Genomic DNA, 21,210 nt, shown 5'->3' on the forward strand with positions numbered 1-21,210 from the left:
AATTTATTGAGCATTTACATTTCACAAATAAAAAATGCATAGTTAATGGCTAGTAAATATATAGTTAAATCCAATATATATATATATATATATATCATATTTTTTTTGTTTTTCTAATGTTTTGTTACTTATTATTTCCACCTATCTCCACCTCTCAAGATAGGACGGTTGTACAGCAGTGACATCACATCTTCAACAAACTATACAGTGTAGAATTTATAAGCCCATAATAAATTTAGTCACAACAAATGTAAGCATTGAGAAACTAAAATAAAAGGGAAAATTAGTCTAAAGTCCTATGGAAGCACTTTAAATACGCTGAGGTCCCATAAATTTAAGAAATAGTTGCTAGGTCCCTAGGGACCTAAGGGTGAATAAGTCTGAAAGTAAAATTACCCATTTGCCCTCTAGTATTGAAAATAAGATTTTGCTTGCACGCGCACGTTTGAGGAAACCCAGGTTTAGCAATAGTGAAGGTTGTTGCATATCCATGATTGTTGATTACGGTAGGATCATCTTCACTTCCTCACATCCATGATTACAGCCGTTGTCTTCATCTAAGTGAGTTGGGAGTATTTTTTCTGCAACAGCAGCATTTCATCAGCAGAAAATAAATTTTCTAGGTAAACGATTGTTGGCCTTAAACGATTACGTAAATTACCGATCAACAGTAGCATATCCATTGTTAGCTGGGTAAACAATTTCTTGTGCGTTAATGATTTCATTATTGTTCAAGGTGTAGGATAATGCTTTTTGGGTAAACCTACGATCATTCAGTTTGCATAGCTGATATATGGAATAATCTGGTGCAACACTGTTCTGTTGACAAATATCTGATATGAATATATTTACATGTTGTCAATAGTGTTTTGTTGTGTTGTCAATATGATATGAATAGTTGTCAATACACTGTACTGTGCAGGCTAATCAGTAAGAATACAAGTACTACTGGAAAACATATATTATGTTATTTTTTTCATATAGGACAATTTATATATTATTCCCAAGCATCTGAGGTAAGTTTGTTTTGTTGAAAAATCTCTGCTATTAATGAACACTACGTCTTGTCAATAGTGGATAAATATGTTGTCAATACACATTGTCTAGTTGTCAATATACTGTGTGTGGTGCAGGTTGACCTGTAAGATGGCAAGTTCTTTAGGAGAACATATATTATGTTTTTTTCATATAGGGGGCATTTTCAAAATGATGACCAAGGAAGCATGCAATATGTTAGGGGGAGTGTTAGAACTAGAACAATAAAGGAAGGGACAACATATGAAGAGTTGACAAGAATGATATAATCAATTATAGGGAATGAAAGTAATATAATCCAGTTAAAATTCACAGTCAATATTGATGCAAACACACTTGTAGATCTAGTTGATGATGATGGAGTAGAATATCTGATCAAATATAACAAACAAAGTGGACATGTGTATGTAGTTGCAAATGGGAATGATACCATAGAAGCATCAATAGATTGCCCATTAGAGGACCAACATGTGTAAGTTGTGTAAATTTTTTTGTTAATGCAAATATGTTGAAAAGTACAATTATAATGTTGTCATTGAATGCAGGATTGATAATTTATTGAGAGTTTTAGATGGATGCTCTTTCTATCCACCAAGTATCTATCCTGAGATTGAAGACTCAGAATTGACATGCACTGTACAAATGGTACCTACACCAATACCTAAAATGAGTTCTATGAAATGGAAGGATTTGTTAGTAGGTAAAGGGCAGTTTTTTCCTAACGTTGATGCCTTTAGACAAGCATTATACAAGTATAGTGTCTCCCACAAGTTTTCATACAAGTTTAAGAAGAATAACAAAGAGAAGATTGTTGCATATTGCAAGGTAGAGGGCTGTGAATGGAACATTGCAGCATATTCAATAGGGAAAGATAATGAGATTTTAAGGGTTACAAAATTTAACAATGATCACACCCATAATGCGCAAGACAACCTTATTGTGTCACACCCAGCAAGGTCAAAATTAACATCATCAATTATGGTTGATGCTCTAAGGTCTAATATAGATAAAGGTGCCAATGAACTTGCAAGAGACTTGTATAGAGAGTATGGTGTGCGATTGAGCTACAGTCAAGCCTATAGGGGAAGAGAAAAAGCATTGCGAGAAATACATGGTCGTGCAGAAGATTCTTATAGCATAATCCCTTGGATTTGTGATCGATTAATGGAAACTGATCCGATGACAGTTGCAAAATGGAATGCCTCAAATAATAGATTTGAGAGGCTATTCATTGCTTATGGATGCTCTATATCTGGTTTTTTAGGAGGTTGTCGAGCTATACTTTATGTAGACAGATGTCACCTACGCGGTCCATACAAGGGAACAATGCTGTCAGCATGTACATATGATGCTAACAATGACTTATTTCCGTAGCATATGCCATTGTTAGTGGGGAAACATTAGAAGATTGGTCTTGGTTTCTTCAAAATGTCAAAGACATAACAAGATCAATGGAGTTAACAATTGTTTCTGATTGGAATAATGCAATTATTGGTGCCGTGCAAGCTATATTTGGTAGTGGTGAGAGACATGCATTTTGCTACCGTCATGTGAAGGAAAATTTTAGCACAGCATTTATGAAAATCAATAGAGGTAAGAGGCGTACCTTAAGCAACATGAAAGATGATGCATTGAAATTACTTGATGCAATTGCCTATGTAAGGCATGAGGCTAAATTTAATGTTGCGATGGGGAATCTAAGATTGTTTTGTCCACAGTTGGTACAATGGGTTGAAACCTAAGGGGATGTAGATCGATGGTCTCAATGCAAGTTTGGATATAAACGATGGGATAATATCACAACTAATCTTGCAGAATCCTTTAATCTTTGGATTGTGAAAGAGAGAAAACACAATGTTAATGTCTTGATTCATAAGCATAGAGAGAAATTGGCAAAGAAGATGGTTGCTTGCAAAGCGGCTATAGAAAATTGGAAACACTGTGTCGGGCCTAACGTTGAGGCAAAAGTTATGGAGCAAGTTGTGAGAGCTGAAAATTTACATGCACAAATTTATAGAGAAAATTTGATCTCTGTGCAAATTATATCAGTTAATGGACTAATACACTTGAATGTTGATCTTGCAACACGTACATGCTCTTGTTTAGCATGGCAATTGAGTGGAATACCTTGTGCAACTTGTGCAGCAATCAAGCTACTTCATGGCAATGTGTATAATTTTATGGATGAATGTTACAAGTTTACTGCTCAAGAAAAGATATATGCCAGCAGCGTGAAGCCGATAGCCACACATGACTGTCCACGTCTAGAAGCATTGACGATGACAAATTTATTAACTGAAACCTTTTTGGTGCCACCAATGACTAGAAGGCCTCTTGGTAGGCCAAAGAGTAAAAGAAGGGAATCTCAATTCCAAAACAAAAAGGGTTTATCATTGTGGAAGATGCCATGAGATTGGTCATACCTCCAAGACTTGCAAGAATCCTAATCCATACTAGAAAATATCACAGACAAGTGTATTTTTTTGTTTATATATATGGAATTTGTTTTTGTTTACTTTTTGGTTTATTGTACATAATGTATTAGCACTTGTCAATAGCAAATACATAAATTGTAAATGAAGTGATACGTTATAGTCAATGACTAATGGCAAGTAGTCAATAGGTTCTTGCACCAGGTTGATTTTCGCAGGGATTAACAGCACCAAGTACGTCAACACTTGTCAATGTAGAATTAACACGTTGTCAATATAGTTATATCCACTTGTCAATAGGAAATGGAAGTAGTCAACAGCTTCTTGCACCTTGTTGAATTTTAAAGGGAATAACAGCACTTACTACTTCAGCACTTGTCAATATTGAATCACTACCTTATCAATATAGTTAATAGTACTTGTCAATCTCCACAGCTAAGTAGTCAACAGGTTCTTGCACCTTGTTAAATTTTAAAGGGAATAACAGCACTTACTACTTTAGCACTTGTCAATGTCGAATCACTACCTTGTCAATATAGTTAATAGTACTTGTCAATCTCCAAAGCTAAGTAGTCAACTGGTTTATTTAACTAACTGATTTTCCAAGGAAATGATAGCACTTACTACCTCAGCACTTGTCAATAGCGAATTACAACCTTATCAATATAGTTATTACTACTTGTCAATGGTGAATTATTAACTTGTTAATGTACTTATAGACACTTGTCAATAAAGTGATAACAACTTGTTAACATGCAATTAATAAAACAAATTGTCTGCCACATTTACAAACTTATAATCAGCTTTTATAACCAGTGTTATCTAAGTTAACTACACAAAATGAGCTAATTATACAAAGGGATATGATGATCAATAAAATTATATCCTAAGGTTCTATAAAAAATCTTCTATTTCCTTTTCCTCGTCACTTGGGATCCTTCTAACAAGGACATGGCTTCGGGCTCCTTCACATTGTTACGATGACTCAGTAGCCACCACAACATTTCTACCTTCTTCTTATAGAGGTCATCCTGCACTACAAGTAAGTCTTATAAGGGACAACAACAAATATGTAGTACATGAAAGAGGGAAAATGTAAAGCAAAGAATGCATACGTCAGAGTATTTTGGCATCGTATACCCATTCTTATCCACAGTGTTGTCCCACGATTGTAACCATGTCATAATGTGCACCCCACAAGTATGGCTAAAAACAAAATAAAAAACATAATGTAAAATTAATTTTTCACATGTAAATATAAGCTTAATGATGTATAAACATAAAAGAAACTCACATATCAGTTTACACATAAACTTTAGCCCATATAATGTCCGTGCTAACATCATCTTCAAACAATTGTGGCTTGACTGCACGAAGTAGAGAGTGAAAGCAATTCCTTTACAAACTCAACACTTGCAATATTAGTAATGTTGATTTACAACTAATCAAGAAGACAATGATAAATATAGATGTTGGTAATGTTGAGTGACAAGTATAGACATACGCATCCTCTTGCCATCATTTCTTTGGGATCCGGTTGTCCTTTCTTCTTCTTCTTCTTCTTCTTCTCCTTTCCCTTACCCTTCTTCTCAACATTCTCTTCTTCTTCCTCTTCCTACTGTCTTTAGAAATACTCCCTGTTACTGACCAATGAATCTAACACATAAAAGTTCTTGCTCTTGGTCTTAAAGACAGCAAAACCAGTGACTATGGAAAAGAGTTGGGCCAAAAATGAAATCACAATTAGCAATGTTATATCCAACAAACTTAAGAAATATTTCTCCCTTGTTGTCATCTACTGTCTATTTCAAAGGGTTGCTGATCATTTTTAGCATGAACTTAGAACCAAAGATATGTCTCTGGACTTTCCCTTCAGTTTCCTTTTGGTCACCTACCAAAGTTCGGGCAACCATTGACATCACCCTGTCACTAATCCATCTCTTTCCACCAAAACATTGTAGCTCTGCATGAGTCAAGTAGTAGCTATACAAATCTACAATGATCCTATTGAAGAAGAAGGAAAAATTAAATAGATTGTCACTAATATTTTAGTCAGTCAATTTTTAGGCACAGTATAGGGACTTACTTGTCTCCCTCATTTTCCTCACATCGTGTTGTGCATATTTGAAATAATTGCTCTTTCTCATCCATTTTTCTCTTCTTTCCAACATTAGTTCTAAGCCATGGAGATTTCACAGCAGATCTTTTATATCTTTTTGATCTTCTAGGATGTTTACTTGATTGTTCTTCTCCTCTCCCTTCTTCGTCCTCGGCAGAATCTTTCCCTCCTACACCTGCCTCCTTGTCCTCTTCCTCTTTTGAATCGTCATTGTTGCCCTTTTCTTTAAGAGAACCTTGTTGTTCATCATCTTTTTCTTTATCTTCTTCACCTTCTAATTTTTCTTCTTCATTCTCTTCCTCTTTTGATTGTTCAGCTCCTTCTTCATTGTATTCTTCCTCTTTTAATTTTTCTTCTTCATTCTCTTCCTTTTTTGGTTGTTCAGCTTCTTCTTCGTTGTATTCTTCCTCTTCTAATTTTTCTTCTTCATTCTCTTCCTCTTTTGATTATTCAAACTCCTTCTTCGTTATATTCTTCCTCTTCTAATTTTTCTTCTTCATTTTTTTCCTCTGAAGCCGTCCCCTCATCAACAAGTCCTTCCTCTTCTATTTTTTCATCTTCATTCTTTCCTTCAGAATCTGTTGCTTTATCATCATCTTCTTCCTCTTGTGATTTTTTACCTTTTTTCTCTCTTGAGCCTTGTCCAAGCAGTATTGATTGCAAGCTCATTAACTCCTCTCCAATGTCAGACACAAACGATAGCACTTTTCCATACAGCCTCCTTACTTCCTGCAAGACAATTACTGACTCAGTGTATAAATAAGACCATATATATATATCTGTCCATTGTACTCTATTTTATACATACCGGGTGAACAAATGCTGATTCTTGATATACCTTGGTAGATGAACTACCATGTACAATAGTTGGCTCATGCAAGATGCCTCGATTGCTCTTTTTCTCCAAACTTTATTCTTGTATTCACTTTATCATCATCCCAATATTTTAGAGCATCTACGGCTTTTGGACAACCTTGGCCAACTGAAAAATTCTGGAAGCCCCATACCTAAAAACTTGATAAATCAGTATAAACATAAAACTTTTACATGGAAAACTTTGAAAGGCTATCACTTTAGATTAAAGTAAATTGAACACACACTTACCATTAGAAAGTAGATACATCCCCCAACGTTCTTCCTCATCCTTCCCTTCCCTTTACTCAGCTGTTTTCTTGTAGTCTTCTACCTCCTTGCAAAGTTCATTAAAAATGAACGTACCCCAATCATATGTGCTTGGTTTCTTTTGTGGCTCATAAACGACCTTCAATATACGGTCGCTAACCTCAAGACTTGCGGTTTGGCAATAGCAAGGTTCCCAATGCATACATTACAAAAAGTAACTCAAATTTAGCTACCTCCTTTCCAAATATAATCATTTCAGCTATTTCCTTGTAAGGCATTTTATAGTAAGTATTTCTCAAATTCTTAAAAGCTCTATCATTCACATTGACATCCCCAGTAATCTGCTTACCCTCACTACGTAAGCCCATCAAGTCATTCACATCCTTGGCCTTCATTTGCTTGATTTTCCCCTTTATGCATATTTCATGAGTTGGGGGGTCAAAGGCACGCATCAACTCTCCACAAATATCTCTTTGAATTTTTTTACAAGACACATCAAGAAGCCTATGGAATCCTAGCTTCTCAACCCTTTTTTGTAATTTCTCATCTTTCTTAACATATTTTGCTACTTCACCAAATTAGCTAGGAGAGCAGCACGTATGAAATGGTACGGTATATCTCTTTACTGTTGTCTTTACTTTATCTTTCATCTTCCTTTATCTGGAAAACAAATAGAAAAGTTCAATTACATGTGTTGAAAAGAGATATATGCATACTAGTCATTACTAAGTTCCAACTCACAGATTTCTGCACTAGCATTGTTTATTAATAAGAAAAAAACACAAGTCACAGAGGCATGATGGTTCACTAATTATGATAGTTCACTAGTTAATGGAGCATACTGTTGTTGTCAATGGAGTTTATGGTTGTAGTCATTGAAATAATTAGTTGTCATTTATGGAATAAATGATTTTGGTTAATACAGCATATGGTTGTCGTCAACAAAGAAAGCAGTTGTCGTCAATGGAGAAATTCGTCCATATTTAAAATTACATATTTTTAAGCAGAATTGGAAGTTAAACTTACCACAAAAAAAAATAAAACGCAAGAGGAGTAGTTGAAAGTTGAAACATGCAAATACGCGCCTTAAGTAATTACAAAAATCTCATGCATAGCTACACTTTTGCAACATATCAGAAATATACTTGGTAAGCTTGACTTGATAAACATTAGAGAACTGTGTGACCAGGTTTTGTCTCTTTCACAGTACAGAGCACAACTCTATGATTATCTTAAGAGCAGGATGAACATTATTGCACCTAATTTGACTGCTCTTGTTGGGAAGCTTATTGGTGCTCGCCTTATTGCCCATGGTGGTAGCTTCCTCGATCTTGCAAAGCAACCAAGGAGTACTGTACAGATACTTGGTGCTGAAAAGGCTCTTTTTGGGGCCCTAAAGACTAAGCATGCTACCTTAAAATATGGGCTTATTTATTATACATCATTAATTGGTCAGGCTGCTCAAAACTTTAAGGGTAAAATTTCTCGGTCACTTGCTGCAAAGACAGCATTGCCCATTATGGAAGATGCTCTTGGACATGGTCAACATAATTCAATGGGATTGGAAAACAGAGCCAAGGTGCTTGTGCTATTCCCTAGTTAGTTCTCCTACTTTTGTTGTCACTTGCTACCATTTCTTATATATACTTTCACACAGCTTGAAGCACGCTTAAGGAGTCTTGAAGGCAATGAACTAGGTAGACTTGCCAGTTCAATTGAAGGAAAGCCAAAGATCGAAAGCTATGACAAAGATTGGAAGAAGGGAGTTGGAGGCTTCCTTCATTTGCTATGTCTGAAAGGATGCACTATAATTTTTTTTTATGTGTTGGAGTTTTTTGTTTTGTGTAGACTTGATTCTACTCTTGGTCAAGCTCCTCACGGTGCGTCTGTGGATGAGGAAATGCAAGATCTTCCTGTTGCTGAAGAAAAGAAAGAAAAGAAGAAAAAGAAGAAAGAGAGAAGTGGGGACGACAATACTGCTCTACAAGCTGATACTGGCAAGGAATCAGATCAAGTGCAAAATGCAAAGAAGGAGAAGAAGAAGAAACGTAGGGATTCTGCTGAGGATGGCCAGGTGCAGGCTGAGGAGGATTACAAAGACGGTGAATTACAGTGAGAAGAAAACCGACATACGAGCAAAAAACAGAGACAGAGAATTACAGTTATGTGCGAAAACAGATATGCAAAAAATTAAAGTCACAATCGAGATACCAGCTAAAAAAAGAAAAGAACAAAGAAAGGAATAATGGGAGAAGAAAACGCATAATCAATGGTAGTTGAACCTGTGGTGGCGAGACGGCGGTAAAGGACGACAGAGACAGTCTGATAATGGCGATTAGGGCAAATATGAGTCGCTGAAGCAGGAGCGAGCAACTCTCGTTCTTTACTCTTTTAAGTTTTTCACTCTCTAACGGCGCGACGGTCTTCTCCGATGAAATGCGACCACGAGAATAGTGCTCGGCCGTTAGCTCTGGAGCACGACAGAATGAGGAAGAGGAAGACAGCCGTTTTCAGTTTCATAGGTTAGTAGGAAGCAGACTAATTTTTCATATTTCAAATAGAGGGCAAATGGGTAATTTTACTTTTAGACTTATTCATCCTTAGGTCCCTAGGGACCTGGCAGCTATTTCTTAAATTCATGGGACCTCAGCGTATTTAAAGTGCTTCCATGGGACTTTAGGCTGATTTTCCCAAAATAAAATCCTCCTTGGTGGCCAAAAAAAAAAAACTAAAATCTTAAAAATGCGGCTCAAGAATATGACCAAAAACACATTTGACGAACTTCCACAAATATTATCGTTAAGAAACAAATGAAACATAAAGTAATTAGCAATAACAAATCTGAGTAAAAATAGCTAATTATCTTATATATCTGAGAGTAAAAATTATTCTCTTCTATAGACTATTTATTCTATAATAAATTTTTGTTATTAATATTATCAACATATTAAAATTAACTTACTTTGATTTGATTTAATAGAACGTATATTAGAGACATAAGATAAAGAGTTAAGTCTTAAAGACAATGCCCAATAAAGAAAATGGAACTGTTAAACGTTAATATAATGCTCCCAACTTTGGCCCCCAGATGAGATCATTCAATTACATCAAATCTGTAAGTAATCATTTAAGCTTCGCTTGACCTTTGCTTCCTGTTTTTCAAGCAAAACATCAATAAAAACTATATATGTATCTATAATTTTGGAAAAACATAACTTTAACTCCCTACATTTTGCTCGATTATGATATAAGTTTTTGCACTTTTTTTAGTATTCTAGGCTGCTACACTTTTATTTTTTTAGTGCCCTAGATCCTTTTATAAGCAGCATTATAGGGACCTAGAATATTAAAAAATAACTGTAGAAACTTATAGTAAAACTTGAATAAAGTGCAGGAATTCAAAGTTACGTTTTTTTAATAATTTTTTTAAAAAATAAACTGTTGTCGTTAATGGCACGACTTATTGAACAAAATGTTGCATTTAATTATTTAAAGATAAATAAAATATATATGAAATTAGATATGAAAAAATTATTGATATTTGTATACCTTGCTTACTAACTTTTCACAGTTCGACTACTGGATAGCCAAAGATGAGGGTGTATGTTGTGCGTGTCTTGTCTGTAAATGTTAATGAATTGATTACAGGATTACAGGACTTAAAGTCACACTCACACACACACATCATGCATAAAAATTAAAAGCATAATTCTATTATCCTCTTGTCGGCAAAAGAATTTAAAAAAATTTGTTGTTTTGTGATCTGAGGAGAAATTAATTGTAAAGGGGTTTTTTGGTTACGGAGTTTAATAGCAAGACTTTCCATTTTGGTTTAAAATAATAAGAGGAATTACGTTAAAGGATTAAAAGATTGAATTAAACTTAAATAGAGAAAAAATGATTTGAAATTCAAAATAAGAATCAAAATCTTGAAAAGAAAGTTAACGTTTAATATGTCAAAGAAAAAGACCTTGTCGATCTTGGTTGGTTATCTTGATGAAAATTTGGAAAGGTAATTCGGTGCAGTATGCAATTATAATTTATATCCATTATCCGTGTTCATATCATCATCACTTTTGTTCAGGCGAAAAAAAATCATCACTTGTTAATAATTCTGTTTTTATCGTTTCTTTATCGAGAGCAACGAGCTACGGTACGGGGATTTTAATTTTGTTTAATATTAATCCGAAACAAAATCAGTGGTTTTAATTAAATTAGGATATGTGTATCCATTAATTCGTGATTTATTCTTTACTTTGATCATGGCATATGTTCTGCAATTCCCCTTCCTACGTGCAGACTTATGCGCTTGATTTCGGTATTCGAATATCACAAGGATCTGGATTTATTTTATTTATTAATTTAATTTAATGAAACAAAATAAACGTGAATAAGAATGAAACAATAGATGGATCTATGGGTAGCAATTTCCTTATAAAAAGGAAGCCGGATTTATTTTCTTTATTAGTTTAATGTTTAACTTAAAGAGATATAGTTTAAAATAAATTGATGTAATTCACATTAATTATATTATATATATCACTTATATATATATATATATATATATTATGATCATTATCCTAGCTAGACCTGATTTTTTTGTCCCACGGCCTTCCTTCCCCTTATAAAAACCCACAGCCACTCTAAACTAACAAAAGGAGGGTTATATTATCATTATGGAGCGTCAACAAGTTATTGATATCATTCAGCCACAAGACAGGAACTTCCAGCCACAAGACTCCTAGAATAGTGTTTTGACGTAAGTTTTTTCTTTGTTTAATTATTTGTTTAAATCATTGCAATAACTTCTTCTTTGATCTCTACATATAATTAAATTGGCTTAAATTTGTATTTGACATGCAGTCGTTGCAACGCGTACTTGTTAATCGTGATGTTTTGTTTCATCATGGCTCCTGGAATTGTGGCTTGCCTAAACAGCGAGGTGATTTATATTATTTATCCTTAACGATTACAATATTGGGATTGTCTGGTAATCATAAACTTTGTTTTTTTCAGGTTCCACCATGCCCATTCTAGTGAATGTTGTGATGAGTTTGGACAAGTTATTGCTTATTTGGGTTGCTTGTCTCTTGAAAAAGCCAGTCGGTTGTCCTGAGCACCTAGAGCTTCGGAGTTATGCGATCTTTTACTCTATCGCTGCGATTTTTGGTGTAGCAACTCTAGTAGGGGTAACATTTAAATGGGAAATAAATGACATTATAATCGGAATTAGTGGCACTTTAATGGGAATTGAAGCGAGTGCCATTCTAGTTTCCGTTGGATTAACTTGTAAGCCTCAAACAAATTGGTTTGCTACTGATGACCCATTCCGTAGTCTTGTTTTGTTATCCAGCATCTTGACCGTGGTGCAGCTGAATATTTTTGTTGTTGAAATTATGTTGCACAAGATTGATTCTATCATCTTTATTATAATTATAATCATCATGTTTGTCTCCCAAGCGACTTACAGGGTCCCTATTATCTGATTGCAAGTGGGGCTATATGTATTTTTGATTGGATTATGAATTATAGATATTTTATCATGTCACATGTTATTCACATGTCGTAATTTATTTTTCTTAATTTCTTCATTTTTCTTTGAGAAAATTACTTTAAGGTTTCACCCCATGTACTTAGAAGATTCACAACACAAATCCTAAACTCAATTATCAATGAATCTAGAAGTAATTAATTGTGTAATTTTACCTTTTCCTTTTAATGGCCTACCTTAATTAAGGGTCCTTGCTCCCAGTGTTTGACCATTCTTTATTAATATTTTAAAATTTATAAATAATTAATTAAACAATATATATATATAGAGAGAGAGAGAGAGAGATTTCCTAATAAAAAGGAATCTAATCAATTGGTTGTATTTCCAATATACTCTAACTCGAATTAGAGGGATGCACTGTAGATTTGAAAATTTTTTTTATTAGTTGGTTTATATATAAATTACAACTCTCATATCAATGATGCAATTTATTTCATATTAAAACTTAATTCATAACATTCCACAAAAATGCTTATTTTTGAGTTAGTTAAATTTATTGAGCATTTACATTTCACAAATAAAAAATTCATAGTTAACGGCTAGTAAATATATAGTTAAATTCAATATATATATATATATATATATCATATTTTTTTTGTTTTTCTGATGTTTTGTTACTTATTAGATTAGATTCGACAATTCTAATATTTATGATTAGAATATACTCCATTTTCTTATCGATACGCATTTATTTAACTATGTATAACGATGGTAAGTGAGAACACAAATGGCAAGAAAAAATAAAAAATAATTTTAAAGGGGATAATTTAAAATCTAGCTTATTTTAATTAAAATTTAAAATTTTTAAAATACTTTAAATTAAAAAAATAGATTTTTTACAATTTTAAGAAGTTACTTGGGTAACTTCTAAAAATAATTTGATAAGATAAAGAAGGGAGAATGTTTAAAAATATAGGACGCGAAGATATCAACAATTTTAATATAAAATGATAAGTTATATTTTTAAAAAAATAAAAAAAGATATCATAAAATTAAATCAAATCTACAAAGATCTAGAATATGAATATCTCAATTATCATAATTTTTTTATTATCTTATGCTTTATTACTTGTTAGGTTATATTTGATTTATTAATTAATTTTATTATTTATGATTGTGTTAGACGAAACATATCCCCCGTTTTTTTATTAATACGCATTTAGTTGATTATGGATGATGAGTACAAATATATGGTAATATTTCACTACTACTTCCGTTAAAAAATAAAAAGTCTTTTTAATTGAATTTCACCTTTAATAAAATAATGATTTGTCTTCAAATTAACACTATATTTTCATACTTATCCTTATTTAATATAGTATTTTACTCTAAAATAAATATAAAGTGATTTATCTATTATGAATACTTTTAAAAAATAAAATAATTATATTTTAAAAATACATTACATTTTAAAACATTTAACTTTTAAAAAAATATTTTATATTTTTAAATGGAAGAAGTATGCCGAAATATGTCTTATATTATTTCTACACATATCTCCACCTCTCAAGATAGGACGGTTGTACAGCAGTGACATCATATCTTCAACAAACTATACAGTATAGAATTTATAAGCCCATAATAATTTTAGTCACAACAAATGTGAGCATTGAGCAACCAAAATAAAATCCTCCTTGGTGGCAAAAAAAAAACAACTGAAATCTTAAAAATGCGGCACAAGAATATGACCAAAAAGACATTTGACAAACTTTCACAAATATATCACTTAATTCACACACACACACACACACAACTATGTGTGTGTATTATGATCATTATCCTAGCTTGACCTATTTTTTTTTAAATTTGAATTTGATGATTGTACTTGAGTGCCTGTACTAAATACAGTCACACACTGCTTGTACTAAGTTACCAAATCCAAATCTAACTTTTTCCCCCATCACCTTCCTTCTCCTATAAAAACTCATAAGTTACCTTTAACTAACAAAGAGATGGTCATATTATGGAGCGTGAAAATAATATTTAACACCATGTTGATTTTTTCAAATATGGCTTACATAATTTGAATACTCAAAAAACAAAATACTCTAAGTGTATGTTTGATTTTTAATTTATCAAAAGTCCATTTGGTGAAAGTTCATTTAGAAAAATCAATTGTGAAAGTCAATTATTATAATGAAATTTATATTTGGATACATTTTTTCAAAAGTCAGTTTAGTACACTGAAAGTTATTTGAATTATCATAGTGAAATGTGTTTTTGAATGTACAATTATAAAAAAAGACATTGATGTATGGTGATTTATAATTTTTATTATACAAATATAATATATTTAAAATATTTAAAAGATGTGATAAAGATTTTAAATCACATAAAATCTAATCTATAGCACTAAAAATTTGATCTCTAGTTATTTATAACTTTTTAATTTGTAATTTTAGAAAATGTGATAAATATTTGTTATCTTTATTATACATTAATACTAAAAATTAACATGTTTAATTATTCAATTTATAATGCTAAAAACTTGATACGTAATTATTATTATTATTGAAATGATAATTATATTTTTAATGAATTAATTATTTTTTAAATAAAAAAATAAAAGATTAAAATTGAGGTAGTATGGTCAGGTAATATACTACTTTTCAGATTCACTTTTCAAAAATTTTAAATAGTTATCTTTTTTAAGTCTACTTTCAGCCACTATTTAGGTATACTTTCAAGATATGCTTTTTTACAAAATATTTTATTCAAATGATTTTCAACATCTTGAAAGTAAAATTTTACTTTTTAAATGTGAAATGCAAGAAAACCAAATGGCTCTAAATTGTGTGCCTTATATATGGAAAATGGAGAAAGTAAGTAATTTGTTGATGATAAATTGTACAAAATGCAAGACTAAAATAAAGTTCCAAGCTCTCTCAATCACAATTAGAGCTGAAAATTTGGGCAAGTCGAGCCTATTAGGGCTCGGCATGAATAGGCCCAAAGAACTCACACAGGGCCGATTCTTTGAAAAGCCCAAATAGTCAAATTTAATCCAAATTTCTTTGAGATTCAAGCGGCCCAAATACCTGAATTGTATTTTTAAAATTATTTTTAATTAAAATTTTACTTTAAAATTAATTATTTTATTTTATAAAAAATATAAAATATATTTTTTTAATACTTAAACGATATTTAGGACTCAAATATATAGTATTTTAGTATAAAATAATCAAAAACTTAAATAATTAATTAATATTTATTATATTTTATATATTTTTAAAAAGTAAAATATTCTTATTCGGGTATTTGGACCAAGACTAAACCCAATTGGACTTGGCCTGAATTTTTTCGAGCCTATTCGGACCAGCCCGAATAGGCTCGAACATTTTAAAAAAAAATTTTTAAGCTCGGTCCTAAATTTTTTTGGATGAGTTTGTGCTAGACTCGAATTATTGGCTCTAATCACAATAGACTTTTGGTTAAAAAAATAATCATCATCTATCAACTTACATGCGTATATAATTCGCATAGAAAATTCTAGAATAAAATAGCAGAAATTTTATTTTAGTCCATCACAGATAGAGTACTTCTCTTAATTTATACTCCCTTCATTCAAAAATGTAAAGTATTTTTTGAGGAGTTAAATATTCAAAAATGCAAGACATTTTTAGTCTTTCGAGACGTAATTATTATCTTTTTTTAAAAAGTGTCCCTATTAATAATGACTTTATATTTATTACAAGGTATTTAATAGGGATAAATATAAAAAGATAAAATTAATTTAAAAGTAAATAATTATTTTATTAAGGTGGGATTTGATTAAAAATATTTTTCAAACCGGGGGGAGTAATATTTTTCTCATTTTGATCTCTGACAAATAAAGCGTTCTTAATCAATCAAAATCATATATATATATATATATATATATATATATGTATGTAGAGGAGCAAATGCCAAGCAGACAGCGTCGTTACTCGTTGGGCTCGTGATTAAATACTTACAATCAATCTTAAGCTGTTTTGAGCCCAACATAATACATAGGAGTATTTAGCATTTTTAATACATTAGCTCATTTGAAATCGGTGAAGAACTTCACATAGAAATAAATTAAATGAGCATTGTGAAGAACTTCACATAGAAATAAATTAAATGACAATTAATTTATACATGGCTATACGCAGAGACATAAGCTTAATTTCCATCAATTCTATATATAACCAGCTAACTACCAATTATTTCTAGAATATTATAAAACACGTTAACTAAACCATATATAATAGTTAGCAACAATATATCTAATTGCATGTCATTTGTAGATATTTAATTATAGCTTGATCTTTAATTTTCAATGCCTTTTTTTCTACAGTGTTCAATAAAAAACCAACTGAGAGCACGATTAATCCGTTTTCTCAGAATGGATAAAATTGATTATGGATAAAATTATAAAAATAATTTTGAATGTATATATATATAAAATTTATTGATTATATTTTGTGGCAATTGATTTATATAAAATGATTTATAAGATTAACTTTGAGTATAATTGAAAACAAAATTGAAAAATCAAAATAGTTTTATTAAAAATATCCAAATATTCTATTATATATGCCAAAGTGAATTACGAAACCAGGACAATATATACATACACACACTTCGGTGCGCGCAGACCTGAAAAATAATAAAATATATTTAATAACGCTGTGAAAGGTGACCAAGAGGATTAGAGTGGGGTGCATTTAATTAAATATATAATCCCTTAGTTTAAAAACAATTAAATTATACTCCTCAATAAATAAATTAATTATTTTTAAATTAATATTATATTTTTATATTTATTTTTATTTAATATGGTATCTCGCTTAAGAGTAAATGGTTGAGTGACTTACTCCCTCCAATCTAAAATATAAACAGTTTCTAAGAAAAATCTGCAAATCAATAAAGTCTTAATTCTAATAAAAGCAGACATTGTCTTTTCTTTTGGCATTTAGTTCTAATTATTAAGTTATTTTATAGTGAGTGAAAAATAAATTTACACCAAAATTGGGTTAATAAATACAAAAGTTAACGGGGAGGAATTTTTTTTTACATATACTAAATTATTTATATTTTAAACTAATATTAGTTGAGAGAAAATGCTTATATTTTAAACTGGTGCAGGAAATATTTATTAAGGATATTTTTAAAAAAATTTCATTAATTTTAGAAATTAAAAATGTTTTATAATCTCTCCGTTAAAAAATGTAAAGTATTTTTTGAAGAGTTTAACGTTCAAGAATATAAAATATTTCAATCTTTCGAGATGTAATCATTATTTTTTTTTAAAGTGCCTCTAATGATGGTGACTTTATATTTATTGTAGGATGTTTAATAGAGGTAAATATAAAAAGATATGATTAGTTTGAAAGTAAATAACTATTTTATTACGGAAATAAAATTTAATTAAAAATATTTTACATTTTCAAACAGTAAAAATATGTTTTAACAAAATTTTAAAAAAATATTTTATATTTTTAAATGTAGCTGGTATAAAGTGATAAAGCGCATATATAAGTGCGTGTGCCCAGCTTCTCCAAACGTCACATCCAAGCAATCTCATGTCATGCCTGCATCTGTAATTTCAGTGTTTGTTTCGTTCTTAGCTCTCTATTATTTTTGGTTAATTATTGTTTCACAGTGGTGGAAAGACGTTCGTTTGATCTGAACTATGCTTACTTCACCAACAACTGTACGTGATATAATGTTATAATTAATTTATGTCTTATCATTTTTTATCCGACTTAAACTATAAGATTAATTTTCAACAAGAAAAGGTGTGCATGTGTTGATTATTTATAACTTTAAGATGTTAATTTGTTTTATTATACATTATTATGCACAAGTACCTGATTTTGGTCATATCTCTGTCTTTAAAAAGTACATTAATGTTGATAAGCCTAAGCTATGTGTGATGGGAGAGTTTAATTTGAGATATACTTGGTTGACTTTTCAATGCCGTAAACCATATTCTCCATTTGTTGATGTTACTATGAAGGTCAGAGAAACTAATGTTGAGAGAAATTGAAAGGGTTTTCCATGACAAAGGCACAAGAATATTATATTAGGTGCATAGATAAGTGCAAATTAAAGGGCTGATTCATCTACATTCATAAAATAACGTAACATAAATTCTTACAAGGCCATTTCATATGACATGTCAACAAGATGTGGCAAAATATGCTTATGGTTTAATTGCCAATGAAAGGAGCTTTTATGCATAAAAATGAAAGATAAGGGAGGTCTTTAATGAAGTTATAAAGATAAAAAGTGTTATGTGCACTTGATTTAAAGTTGAGGAAAGTTCTATGAATTTTAGCTTAAAATTAAAAGCTACACACCTATAAATCATATAACTCTACATATCATAGTATATTCTTATTATGAAAAATTCAAGGCACTCCATTCGAATATCATAATCACAACTAAAACTGTTTTTAAAATTTTGTTTAAATACAGCGACCACCTTTTGAACATACGTGAAAATTCCAATGCTTAACTAAATCCATTTAACTCATCTGGACATTTCAAAATCTGTTTCTTAAGAAATTATTTTCTTAAAACCAATAAAAATATTATTAACAAATGTTAAATACAACAATTAAAAATAATTATTTTGAGCATTAATATGTTATTAAATATGTATTTAATCAATGTAACACTTACGAGTAAGGCTAAGCAATGGGCAGGACAAATTGGCCTAAGGGGCTGCTCGCAACCCACACCCATGCATGGCTTGTCTTAGCCCATTTGAAAACAGGCTGGGTAGGCCATGTATGAGTTTGGACGGGCTAGCTAGCCCGTTTTGTATAAATAGCTACTTTTAAGAAAATCAGCATTCAAGTTTACTCAGATGTAGAGTCATAAAAATTCAGAGTCATGAATGATTTAAATCAAATTCAATAGTTCAGCTATTCATGAATGAACCCTCTTCTTAAAAAAAATTACAAGGCAAGCAAAAAAAAAAACTAAAAGAAACTAATTAATAATTATCTCTATCACCCAAAAGGAGGTTCACGGCTTCACGCATTCTAGTGGAGGTGAGTTTATCAATTAGTAGTAGCAAGTCTTCTTCTCCACCCTCATCATGAGTAAATTAATAGCTCTAAGTGAATCAATATAACATCTGATATTGCTTGTAGAGTTTCAAACCTTCCATTAGAGCATATAATTCTGTAGAACTAACCTGGTGGGCTAGTCAGATCTGATGACAAGGGACACCATGAGAGGAAGAGATCTTGAGGGAGAGGGAGACAGACACCGTGCCTTGGGTTCCAGATGCCAAAGGTGGAGACATCGTGCCATAGGTTCGAGATACAATGCGAGAATCAAATGTCGAGGTTGGACACGAGTTAAGCATGTTGGACAAGTTGGCATCCAAGATGTGGGGTGAATTGGGAGACACTTAATAATTTTTGAAAACTTAAAGAATGAAAAACTTTAGTGAGAAGTACAAAAATGAAACACACAAGATTTATCCTGGTTCAGCCCTAAACTTGGCCTACGTCCATTTCTCAAGGTCACACTTGGGATTTCCAATTAAAACACAAGTTTCAATAAGTGATTGCCACCACAGTACAATTCATAAGACTTAACTTGTCTTGATTCACTCAACAGTCCTTACTACAAACCAAAAAGTTGTTACAAACACTTGAAAAACTTCTTTTCAATATTTCAGAAGTAAAAAATAAACTTTTACAGAAAAACTCTCCTAAAGAGTAGATAGATTATGAAAACTTATAAATTTGAGAGAGATTTTTTACAATTCTTTTCAAGAGTGATGAATGAATGCTAAATATTTAAGCATAATTTGAAAGCTTTTTGAATTCTTAGAAAAAGAAAAATTTTGCTTAATGATCAAAAGTTCTTGTTTAGACTTAAATTGTATCATATATATAGTTTTGGCAGTTGACAAATCGTTAGAACAGTGTTATTAGCCATTAGTGTCATTTCTTGTATGCATCTTGATATAACACACATGAAATGACTTGTATCAAAGTTTCAAATATGCATATGTGACGATTCATGTGTAAATTAAGGGGTATCTCATGCGTGGTTTATAGTATAAATATGAAATTTATTTTGTGTGCAAAAACTCGAGTGCAACCCTCTTTCTCTCACACGTGGTTTGGCTAATAAAAACCCAAAGCCATCTCTGTGTGATAAATCTTGTGTATGACCAACTTGTCCTCACACGTGATTTGGCTAGCAGAAAGCTAAGCCCAAATCTGCGTGACAAAACTTGCGTGAAACATGTAAAATTCTCAATTTTAAATCAAGATTAATTAAATTCAAATAGAGCAAATAAGTGTATTAATGAGGTATGATTGACTTGGTGTAATTGTTATGAAGTTAGCCCTAGAAGTGGGTTCGAATTGATGGTGGGCCACTCAGGCAAGGAAAGAGGAAGAAAAAGTGAAGATTTACTCTCTGTGCCATATGTCGCGACGCGTGGTTAATCCCCCATGGCACATAAAGGCAGATTTAAATCCAACAGGCTCCTTTGTGCCATGCGTTACAGCGGAGGGCAACGTGCGCCGCGACGCACGTCTGAAATTTTGATATATCAGCTTTGTATCTACGCGAGAGAAAGAGGGAAGATGAAAAGAGAAACAAAGAAAATGAAAGAGCAGTGAGGGAGCAATACTAGGGCTTAGGAGAACTAAGTATTGGGAGTATTTTGAAGCTCCTAAACATTAAAGGTAAGCTTTCCTACTTAGATTTTCCTCTCTTCTTCCATTTTCTTGATGGTAGATGTTAGGATTTGATTGTTAATAGTAATTTTCGATTCATAGAAGTTATGGGTCCAAACCCATTAACTTAAATAAAGTTAATGAGAATAGATTGAGCTAAGTAAACTTGATATTAATAGTTTTATGATGATTAGTGGTTGGAGGACATTAAATGTCCGAAATTCTCATAAATTTAATGGTTGGGAACAATGAGATTTTATTAATGACCATTTA

The 21,210-nt window shown here is 31.6% G+C and overlaps 2 protein-coding genes across 2 annotated transcripts; one reads left to right on the plus strand and one right to left on the minus strand.

Moving 5' to 3' along the window:
- The first annotated feature begins 1,677 nt into the window (after positions 1–1,677).
- On the plus strand, positions 1,678–3,446 carry LOC129305452 (uncharacterized). Its single transcript, XM_054945480.1, has 3 exons — positions 1,678–2,302; positions 2,410–2,628; positions 2,851–3,446. Exons 1-3 carry the CDS (start codon positions 1,678–1,680, stop codon positions 3,444–3,446), a joined length of 1,440 nt encoding a protein of 479 aa, XP_054801455.1.
- Positions 3,447–4,375: 929 nt separating this feature from the next.
- LOC129305453 (stress response protein NST1-like) lies at positions 4,376–7,160 on the minus strand. Its single transcript, XM_054945481.1, has 6 exons — positions 6,942–7,160; positions 6,043–6,315; positions 5,554–5,804; positions 5,363–5,471; positions 4,972–5,082; positions 4,376–4,498 (listed from the first exon to the last, which is right to left on the minus strand). Exons 1-6 carry the CDS (start codon positions 7,158–7,160, stop codon positions 4,376–4,378), a joined length of 1,086 nt encoding a protein of 361 aa, XP_054801456.1.
- Positions 7,161–21,210: the final 14,050 nt, after the last annotated feature.

This window comes from Prosopis cineraria, unplaced genomic scaffold (assembly GCF_029017545.1).
Source record: "Prosopis cineraria cultivar Desert tree isolate PC_DT_omini unplaced genomic scaffold, ASM2901754v1 PC3, whole genome shotgun sequence".
NCBI classification, from domain to species: domain Eukaryota; kingdom Viridiplantae; phylum Streptophyta; class Magnoliopsida; order Fabales; family Fabaceae; genus Prosopis; species Prosopis cineraria.